At 49.1% G+C, this 11352-nt stretch overlaps 2 protein-coding genes across 2 annotated transcripts; one reads left to right on the top strand and one right to left on the bottom strand.

Annotated features, from left to right (window-relative positions):
• Positions 1 to 2754: 2754 nt before the first annotated feature.
• On the top strand, positions 2755 to 4016 carry PG997_013518 (eukaryotic initiation factor 4A-12; the record flags this gene model as incomplete). Its single annotated transcript, XM_066817832.1, has 3 exons — positions 2755 to 2820; positions 2861 to 3899; positions 3958 to 4016. The coding sequence occupies 3 exons, from the start codon at positions 2755 to 2757 to the stop codon at positions 4014 to 4016; spliced, it is 1164 nt and encodes a 387-aa protein (XP_066663524.1).
• Positions 4017 to 4433: 417 nt separating this feature from the next.
• Positions 4434 to 5819, bottom strand: PG997_013519 (uncharacterized protein; the record flags this gene model as incomplete). Its single annotated transcript, XM_066817833.1, has 4 exons — positions 4434 to 4552; positions 4650 to 4933; positions 4984 to 5357; positions 5562 to 5819. Coding segments are annotated over 4 exons (1035 nt in total), but the record flags the coding sequence as incomplete, so codon positions are not given.
• Positions 5820 to 11352: the final 5533 nt, after the last annotated feature.

Raw genomic sequence — 11352 nt, forward strand, 5'->3', positions numbered from 1 at the left:
TTATTTTTTTATATTTTAACATTTTTATATAAGTTAATTTAATTATAACGTATTAAATTAATTAAAATTATTCGCTATCCGAATCGCTACTTAATTTTTTTTTCACATGTTCGCGCATTATAACCTGTCTCGCCGCAGATACCGCAGCGCCTTCCACCGGTCGCCCTCCGTTTCGACGGACCCCTTGTTTTTACCCTTATTAGTCGCTCGACGCTTCTTTTTTACTTGTTCGTTCTATAGCTTTTATAATTCCTGTATAGTAAGGGCCCCTTTAAGCTGGATACGTAATTTTTTAACTCTTCGGCGCTTCGAAAGTATTAAATTAGCCTTTTTTAATATATATATCCGATCGCGTATAAAGGTAGTTTTATAAACTATTTTATTTATACCTTTTATTATTTAATTTATAGTATTTAAAATTAACGTCGGGGAGCTTTTTAATAAGTAGAGATTTTACTTTTAATAAAAATAGAATATCTAGTCGTTTATTAAAAGTTGGACGGCGTTTAGGGGTTATAGGTATTAACTGTCCCCGGACGCGACGGGCTAGGTATAAGCGTTCGAAGACGTATATTTAGCTTATTAATTACCTCGTTCGGGTTATAAAGTATTAAATTAAATATATTAAATTTAAATTTAATATTATTTTCCGTGAAAATAATAAAATACGTAGCTTTAAAGGCGATAAAAAACTCTAGCTTCGTAATATAATTTATCGACGCCTTAATAAACAGCTCGATTTCCTTTAAATACGCGCGCTTTAACGGCGAATAAAATGCCACATTTAATAGTTAAAGCAGGTTAAAAAAATAAAGAGGCATATTAAGCGTAATAATATCGTTATTTTTATAATATACCTCGAACTGCGCCGAAATATAGCTCTTATAGCCGTTAAGGATTAAGAGGCGATAGCGACCTTTTATTCGCGACTTAATATATTTATCGAAGTGTTTAATTTAATTTAAGCTTATCTCGTTATCGGTTCAGCCGTTAAAAATCGGTTTAATTACCTAGTCGCTTAATAAATTATATTCGCGAGCTTAATTTATAAGGTGGTATTAATTTTAAACGATTAAAAACGGCGGGATATATTAGCTTTAAAATTAATATATTTAATAGCCGTCGACTATTCCCGATTACTAAGCTAAACCGACTTCGCCTTTCCACGTTAATCGACGCGTGTTACGACGAGTATTAACCCGATTATATTTATTATAAAGCCGGTCTCGTTAAAATTAAAGATATTTTCGTTAAGAATACTATATTTCGCTTTAATATTCGCGATTAATTTAAACTAGCCGGAAATAACACTTAAATTTTTATAAAAAGCCCTTTAATAATCGTATCGACGATTTATTCGAGTTTTAAAGTCCGGGTTCTAATCGATAAAGCGCTTAACCTAGTGCTTATCGACACGGTCGCCGCCGCGCAACGCGGTAAAAAAATTAACTATATTTCCCATAATATTAAAATTAAAAAACATCCCTCGGGTATTTAAATTAATTATATAATTACGAAGCACTTTTTTTTCTATTAGATTTAATTTATATCGTAAGTATTAAATTTCGCGTTATAAAGTTTAATCGTTAATTCGGTAATTTAAAATAGCTTAGAGGACGTTATATACTTTCGTAATAGCTTATTCGTTTAAAGAATTTATCGGATTTCGCGTCGTTTAAATTATTAAAACGATTTTTTTTAAATTAAATCAGTATTATAATTATAAAAATATTACGTGTTAAAGTTTAAGTATATTAAAAACTAAAAAAAGTAGCCCGCTTAATAATATAGCTCGCTTAATAATAAACTACGTTAATATTTCGTATAAATAATTATAAAAGGTTAATTTATTCGAAAAAAAAAATAGAATAATTAGAATTTATTACTTTATATAATTATTTATATTAACCGTAATACTATTTACCTCTCGAGTTAACTCTACTTTAAAGAGTTTAAGTGTTAATTCCTTAACTCTCCCCGCTAAGGCATACTAAGCTCACAAGCTCTGCTTCATTAAGATGTCCGACTCCGCTTCCGGGTGCGTTAAAGACGTTTTCTTTAATAATTTCCGAACGATCTGAACGTCTTGATTAGGATTTGGTCAGCTCTTCCTGGTTACTAATCTTGCGTTCGATGCCGAGCAGCATCAGGTCGTCGTTAAGACGAGCTGCGTAGTCCTGACGATCCTGGGTTTCCCGGTCCTGCTACGTCTCTCGGATGTTTTCCAATATAATGATTAAGAATGGAGATGGAGATGGGGAGACGAATAAAGATTAGTGATGGAGATGGGGATGGGGAGCCGAATAAAGATTGGTGATGATGGAGATGGGGGACGGGGAGCTTCTTTTTGATGGTTGATGGTGATGGTTGATGATGGAGATGGGGGATGGGGAGACGAATGATGATTGATGGAGATGGGGAGACGGTCGCTCTCCGACATGACGTCGTTGGAAGCAGTAGGAGCACGGTATATCTATCCGATGTACGACGCGACCTGGAAACTTACAGTGGCTTTAGGTTAGTTTGAACCTTCAGCTTGCCCAGAAAGAAACTGCGGGGGCATCAGCAAGATAAAGCCGCCTGCCACTGCGCTTGCTCAGCTCCACCTAAATTTTCCTAGCTACTTTAATCCACCATCATACGGCCTCGCTTTATTACGCGACAGCATCCCCATTCTCCATCCTCCATCCCCAAACCCGCCCTGTCTTGTTCCCAGCCTTTTCTCGCCCCAGCTCCGATAACAACACCGTCATCATGGCTGAAGGAGGAGGTATCGATCGTCGCGCCGACGAGAAGATGGAGTTTTCTACCTCGAAAGAGGTCACAGTCCATCCCACCTTCGAGTCCATGTCGCTCAAAGGAAAACCTCCTGCGCGGTGTCTATGCCTATGGTTACGAGTCGCCGTCGGCTGTCCAGTCGCGCGCCATTGTGCAGGTCTGCAAGGGACGCGACACCATCGCACAGGCCCAGTCTGGTACAGGAAAGACGGCCACCTTCTCGATTTCGATGCTGCAGGTCATCGACACCGCCGTCCGCGAAACCCAGGCCCTCGTCCTCTCCCCACTCGAGCTGGCCACCCAGATCCAGTCCGTCGTCATGGCTCTCGGCGACTACATGAACGTGCAATGCCACGCCTGCATCGGCGGAACCAACGTGGGCGAGGACATCAGGAAGCTCGATTACGGCCAGCACATTGTCTCCGGCACCCCAGGTCGTGTGGCCGACATGATTCGTCGCCGCCATCTGCGCACCCGTCACATCAAGATGCTGGTTCTCGATGAAGCCGACGAGCTTCTAAACCAAGGTTTCCGCGAGCAAATATACGACGTCTACCGATACCTCCCGCCCGCCACCCAGGTCGTTGTCGTTTCCGCCACCCTCCCCTACGACGTGCTCGACATGACCACCAAGTTCATGACCGACCCCGTTCGCATCCTGGTCAAGCGTGACGAGCTGACGCTGGAGGGCTTGAAGCAATACTTCATTGCTGTCGAGAAGGAGGACTGGAAGTTTGACACTCTTTGCGATCTCTACGATACCTTGACCATTACCCAAGCCGTTATCTTCTGCAACACTCGCCGCAAGGTCGACTGGTTGACCGACAAGATGCGCGAGGCCAACTTTACTGTCAGCAGCATGCACGGAGACATGCCGCAGAAGGAGCGAGATAGCATTATGCAGGACTTCCGACAGGGCAACAGCAGAGTACTCATCTCGACAGATGTCTGGGCTCGTGGTATTGATGTCCAGCAAGTCAGCTTGGTCATCAACTACGACCTGCCCAGCAATCGTGAGAACTACATCCACCGTATCGGTCGTAGTGGACGGTTCGGTCGAAAGGGTGTTGCCATCAACTTCGTTACTAGCGAAGATGTGCGCATCCTCCGCGATATCGAGCGTAAGTATTCGTTCCCCGCATGTTCTCTCCCCATACTATATGCTGACTCTTGAACTAGTCTACTACTCGACGCAAATTGACGAAATGCCAATGAACGTTGCCGATCTCATTGCTTAGTTCCTGCCTTGCTGGCTGCAGAAAGCAACATCAGATATAGTGGCATTGAAAAAGAAGAAATCGGTTCAATTGCGCGCGGAGGAAAGGGACATGTTTGCTAAAAAGTGAGACCTGAACTTGCCCCTGTTAATACCGTGCTTTTGCTGACCTGGTCGATACCAGTGCCTTAATCAGATTGACAATTTGACATGATCGTTCATGGCCAAGACTTCTCGCAAACCCTCATCGATGTGGTGTCGATATCACTATCACTGTGCTCATGTCCTCACCGGACCAATGTCTGCTTATACGAGAGGCGTGGTGCTTATTATAACCGAGGTCTCTATTTACTAACGAGGCTCAAGTTTCTATATTTGACTTTTGTTGTATCGTGCTTGGGCACGGCCTGCAGTCCTGTGTCTGCTACCAAACCCTTACGCTTAGAGGCGAACCGATCTGAGCTATGGGGACACCCTTTTCTGCCTTTGCGCGTACCGATTCGATGAAGAATGGCTTTGCCGGTAGTGTCGGGCTCATGGTACGGGTTGTTGGACCGCCTAGGCTGTACATTCTCCGACTGTCATTACCATCTAGGTGCGCATCTGGGCCGTAATGGATGGAATGCGGCCGGCTTCCCGCGTCCACCGGAGTGACAAATCCGGAGCCGTGGTTCTGATGAAGCATTGGCCGTATCCTTGCTTCTCCAACTGTGGGGGGGAGGCTCGTAGGAACCAGGCGTATCGTCTTCCGATATCAACCTGGTTCTACGCGGGTGTACCTTATGGTATAGTGGCTTCAACACCATCAAGGAGGCGCAGACTATTGCTGTGTTGAGTTCGATGCAGGACCACTCGCCAACTGCTTTGCCACTGAATGTGAAGTCGGTATCATCTGTCTTGGAGACCCAGACAATACGTAGAATCGCGACAAGACAGACACTAGGGGCACAGTTAGCAGCAGCGTTTTGCAAACCCAGGAAACCACTCACAACAGGCCGAGCGCAAACACGGCAACCAGACCCAACTTCTGCCTCTGGGGCAGCCTTAACTTGTAGATGGTCGGCAATGGCATGAGGAATATAACGACGTCGGAGCCAGCTTGAAATCCGGTGGCCGCCCACCAGGGCCAGTCTGGGTGGCAGTATCCGTCAACGTCCTTATCCCATTTCCTACGGAGTGGGACGCACGTCGTGAACGTCACTGCCAGAACGCCGCACATGCCAACGCCGACTATGGCGAGTACGATCCAGGATGCACGTCGGAGGGTGTCGTAACTCTTGAACATGCGGATGTATAGGAGGAGAATCGACGCCTTAACAAGACCCAGCGACACGTGGTAAAAGAGCGCAGTGTACCACAGAGCCTATAGATAAAAAGGGGTCAGTGATCCCCAAGTCACTGAATAGACCAAGTATATTTTCGCATTGGTCGAAGCTCATGTAACATACCCGCAGGAAGTCTGAAAGCCTCCCGGGACTGATCGTCCATATGTGTTTACCTAGAGCCCAGTAGGACTCTGAGTCATTGTGCTTTAGTACGTGCTGTTTCCCTTTTACAACAGACACACTTCAGGAAGGAAGCAAGCTGGCAACTCACGTCGTCCGATTCCTATAGAAACGCCAAGCGAATTGATCAGTGCTCCCAACGCGAACCAATCCTCGATCTCTATTTTTCCGATAATGCAGTGTCGCGTGTAGAAGCGCAGAGCCACGACCACGATCGCCATGACGGCCGGAAATACGGCCCAGCAGAGGATCCTGGCATCGATCGACTCGTCGTCTAGATATTCCGGAGGGGACGAGACGGCGGTCGGCGAGTGCGACATAGTAGGGCTTCTCCGGGCTTCGGCGATTTATTGACGGGCGACAGGCGTGGACTTGTCTATGCGCCTGTCAATCAAGACTTGTCATAACACTGACACCGCAGCGCTTATTCGGCCCTTCTTCGTCATGGGCTCGGACGCCAGAGATGACAGAAAACGATGCGGGGAATGACAGGAGTTCCGTTCAAAGATATAATCATGTAAGAGTTCCCTCATCGTCGTCAATGCGTGCGTACGACTGTTGGTTCCCCCATGAGGCTTGGCCCGGTGCGTAGGCACGATGGGAAAATGTTGCCCTGCGCCAAGGTTCGCGTCTAGAATACGCCTTTCATCATCGGAGACCATGTTTGACCTACTTACGCGCGAGTCTGGCTCTCGCCCATACCATAACAGCCTTTTGGGACTCTTACTACGGTTAGCAGACATAGTTCGTAGGGATAGCCTCACCGCATCGGCACGAGTTTGTGGCGTACACCCACCGCTAAGTCGGTTCGTCCATAACTATATAGGTAGGTCGACCCGTACGAGAGCTTGTCCGTGGTGGTTCTTCCATGGAAGCTACATTCATGCCTTCGATCCGCTGTAAGGCCAACGATCCAGCAAACTCAAAAAGGGATGGGTACGGGTAAACTGCCTCAGGTAACGTTGGCCGATTAACCAACCCTTTTTCTTTTCTGACTGCCGAGGGCTTGTCATCGAACTGGGCGATCCGCGGAATACAGTCGTTTACTCTGCGCCGACACGAATTCTGGATGCGCTCAAAAGTACTCGTCAAAGCTGTATATAATAAGAAGAAGGGAAAACTGAGCAAGCACCTCCATCGCGCTGGCGTGTGTTATTTTTAGGGGGGCATCTAGCTTGGTTGGTTGTTATGCCCATGTGCCAACTGCACACCATCCTATGGCGCGGGCCGTCGGAACCTTGCCGTACCATGTCCAATCACCACCATTTCTTCCTCTCCTGAAAACCGTACAGACGATCTGAAACTTTCATTTGGGGTTGAGGGGAAAAAAGGGCTGATAACTACCTTGCGGAAGCGCGCCGCCTTTCTTGGATGTAGCGCTAGAAGCTTACACATTGGCCTTCGAGAAGGAAAAAAAGGGGGCGAGGCGCGCCATGAGGCTGATCGGGGAGATGAGTGGTTTTGTTTTACGTTCGTAGTTCTTAGATTGGTTGAAAGTAAGTGCTGGGGGAGGTGAGGGGAAGCACCTGTGGCTGTGGCATCGGACATCTCAGCCGACGCTTCGTGCGTAGCTAACCAACACGCGACGATACGGCCGACTGCCATTGGATTATTGAAACCGTCTCTTTTTTCATAGTGCTAGCTTGCGTCCATCTTGATTGGCGAGCATACGCACTGCAATCACATGGTGTATTGGACGCGACTTATATCTAAAATAGTGCATTGTGGTATCACATACCACTTCGTTAACTTGTGAATGATATTTTCCTATTCTGTTGTGTCTTGTGTACTAATATATCAGATTGTTCCTTCTAGTGGACGCCCAGCCATGCACACCCGGGTACGAATAGGGGGAAACCTCATGTTAGCATCATGTCGTTTATCGCATCGCTTCTCCGTATGCGCCTACACGTACAGATATGGCTGGGTTTATGATAAACAGGCCACGGTCTCAAGCTTGGCGTACTGGCGACATACGAGTGCGCATTTCCATCAACTTCGAGTGCACCCCGTGTTAATGCCCTTCTACTTTATGGCATTCACAATGGCGCCGAGCTCTGGCGCCGAGCTTCGCCTACACGACTCTCCGTAACGTTTCGAACACCCTCACCGCGCACTGCGCCGAGTCTGCCAATATCCAAACGCAACCGACTTACATTAAGTAGACAGGCTTGGTTCCTAAGGCCGAGGGAGAATCTTGGCGATAGCAGCTGCGCCAAAACGTGCCGGATATGTACGCAATGACTCGAGGTCTTGCTTGAACAGCCGGATACTCCATTGCTGCCAAGGTGAGACGGCCCTTATGTAGGCTGTGCTTCCCTACTTTGCCAATATTGGCAATGGTAGTTGCACACATGGAAGTCTGATGTGGTTCGAATGATGGCTATTACATCGATGTCGGATACCAACAATCTCCCTGGCGTCTCAAACCCACGATCCAGTTGCCCTCATGGCTAGAAGACTTTGTCGCCAGAGGTTCTGGCTTGGCGATGGCGGAGGTTACCGGCCCTCATCTGGGAGTGCTTGCTTTTCCCGCCGAATACCTTTATCGAAGCAACCGGCACCGGCGTGGTCAAGATCCCTCGGGGGTGCGGAAGGCGCCTTGCACTTGTCTGGCATACATAGCCGAAGTGTGGTCTTCTCGGGGGGTGCTCGCGGAAAGCCCGGCGTTGGTAAGCCCCCGAGGGTGCCGCCACCCGTGCTCGTGGTAGACCCACGATAGATGCCGATGGGCGCCGCACGAACCCGACGGGCGCCGACAGCCCGTGGCCCCCGAAGATGGGTTATCGTTGTTTCACAGCGGCTCGTATTCCCCCATCTATCGCAGCATAGTCCGATGCCGATAGCTGGCGAGACGGTTCGTGCTGTACATCCCAGGTTGCCCGGCGTTACATGAGGAATATAGGAGGCCATGCAGCTGCGCAACAACTCAAGACATTACAACGCTGGCATTGGGGCTGTAATGCTGTAACGTGCCATCCGACTCTGTTTGAATCATACCTCGGCAAGTTCCTCATGTTGCCTGACTCTGCCACGGCAACACACAAAACAAAGCATACATACATGGGAGCACGACAGAGTGCTGATACGAACGCGTGTTTAGCCGTGTGTGTGTGTGTATGTCTTTTCTCCATGTGCACTACATATTGATGCCAAAGTTGTCTGAATCATCCATCTTGAGATGATGGACTACTGACACGGCATATCTCAAAAGCCTCCCCTATCACGAGCAACAATTCTCCAAAGACAACGGCCGCGTATGGATCAGTTCTTCGGCCATGGCCCGGGCCCGAGACATCGAACATACCGTACTGAGCATCGAGAGGGGTGCTCAATGACGCCAGTGGTTGCTCTCGCTTGTCACGGGTGAGTGCATGAGAGGGAGTTGGGTGATTGGGATGTACCTGGATATGACATCAGTCTGTGCCGTTATCGTCGTCATGCCTAGCGCAGCGATTACCGATTGGCTAAAGCGACGTGACCAATCCCGCACAGCTATTCGGCCCTACGAATCACGCTGTAGCAGATACGCCAATCGGCCTTTTTAAAAGTGGCCAGCAAGACTCACCACCCAGCCTGTTGGTGGTGTCTTTGTTAGTGGTACATGCAGGATAGATCTGGAGAGGAGCCTCTTAAGTGAAATGGAAAAGCATTAATACCCGACAGCGAGGACGGCGCCAAGACGCTCAGCGCGAGTCAGCGGAGAGGGGTTCAGTATGCATGTGCATAATGCACTTGATGTGGGTAGTAGTATGTAAGTATGTAGGCATGCATAAATGATAGGCCTAGGACAAGAGGCATACCTATCATAATGTATCAATTGCTACTGTCGATACCGCCGATCAAGCATCCCGGCTGTGCAGCACAAGCAACAGAACAAAACAAATACACGGGAGCCGATTGCGAAGAGAGCATGTAAATAGAAACAGAGTCATAATAATAGCGATAACAAAACCAGACGTGAAACCCGTTCCCCCACCCCCCTGACGCGCAAGCTAACTTTAGGGCCAATCCGTGGCTTCGTCTGAACCTTTCCCGGCAGATTGCGTCCAGCTTGCGTTCTAGGTTCGTCGCATCAAATAGTCTCTGGTCCGTCTCGGCGCCAGAACACGACAGCGCCAGATCGGTAATACAATACAATAGTAGTGCATGTTGTTCGCATCAAACCACATGGGAAGCAGTGCTACCCGGCTACAGCGCTGCTGCCACAATGGCATAGCAGCCTTGGCCCGATCCTTTTTCTGCAGATCGTGCGATGGCGAGAAAACGACGCGGCCATTGTGTTGGCTTGGTGAGGTGAGGGGACCTGCAGCAAACTTGCACACAGTCCAGAGTCCAGACTCCAGCGTGTCCAGACCTCAGCATTCCAGTTACGCATTCTGGCGGTTGCGGCGGTGAATAGTGGGTGGAGGACCCAGAAGTTTGGCGGACTTTCCATTTCCATTTTGCAATCGAGAAGAAAATACCTGATTGTACTTGTGATGCGGACGAGTGGCCATAGAGAAACGAACAGCGCACGGATAGTGGTACCGACTACAGCCGACTAACCCCGGATTCGTGAGCGCAATTGAGGAGGTGGTGTTGTGTGGACAGTGGACTTGTGGTGCCGGCTGGCTGTTGTCGCCCTCTTGGCCGCCATCTTACAAGGTGTGACAGGCCTGTACCGGCTGCACGGCGATGGAGTTACAGGGCTTGAGGGCTGTCCAGGCGTCCTGTCGGGCAGGCTAAAAAGTGCGGTGGTCGGTGCATTTGGCATTTGGTGGCAGGCAGGCTACTGGGCAGGCTTCGACGCTTGTCCGCCCGCTTATGCAGCATGCATCGGAGGCACAAAAAAAGTAGAGAAGATCCCCCTCAACCAGGAAACGTTGGCTCGTTTTCCACCACTTGTTTTTAGTCACACTCTAGAACACCAGAAACACCAAACACCACGTTTTTTTCGCAACTCACGATCCACAGTCTTTCCTTCCATTTGGGGGTCCCCCTCACCACCCTCCCTCCCCTTTCTTTCTTTCTGTCCTGTCCTGTCCTGCGCCTGCCGCCTGCCCGCAGCGCGCAGTCTGCAGTCTGCATAGAGTCTGCCGTCCGGCCTGCGAAACTCCAAATACTTCAGAATGCCAAGGGGAGGTTACGTTCATTTGGCAGCCTCTCACATGTAAGATGAGGTGAGGAGTCGAAATGCCCCTTGGGCGCGCACTCGATATTATGATTTTTATTTCTTCTGGTCGCAGGCCATGCGTTGGGCTGCAACCGCTGGAGGCAGGGCCCATTGCTGAACAGGGTGCTTGGCACCGGCTTGACTCAACAAGGTAACCCGAGACATCTCCTCGCCTGGGTCGGGGTGATTGGCTCCCGACAAGAAAGAAAAGAAGAAGAAGAAAAAGTCTTGCCTTCCACGCAGCCGCACACGCACGCGCAACCATCACTTGCACTTGCACTGTGATCGTACCGTCCCACGCATCATGTGAAAATCTGCTCGTTTTCCCCTGCGGCTCTGCTCATGGCCCGTCGCGTCACCTGGGATCTTCCCTCTTGATCATTCAACGCAGTGGCCGCAGTGGTCGCAGTGACACGAGACGGCGCCAGGCGGACTGCACACCGATTGCGATCGGTACTCCCGGGAGGCCCTGCCGGCTCCACCCTTTTCAGCTCTCGGGTGGACACCTCCCTCCCAAGCGATAGCCCAGCATAGCCAGCATAGCCCTTCACGATAATTTCAATGGTGTTTTCCCAGGCTCCATCAAACCCGTCCACGAGGGGACCTGGACTCTGCTGGACTGCTCCTTTCCCAACAGGCGCCCCCACTTTGCACGCTCTTTGCGTCACTGTACCGGACAGCAGGAAAACTCGTCCATG

This window comes from Apiospora hydei, assembly GCF_038363865.1.
Source record: "Apiospora hydei strain CBS 114990 chromosome Unknown utg000009l_segment0_segment0, whole genome shotgun sequence".
In the NCBI taxonomy this organism is placed as follows: domain Eukaryota; kingdom Fungi; phylum Ascomycota; class Sordariomycetes; order Amphisphaeriales; family Apiosporaceae; genus Apiospora; species Apiospora hydei.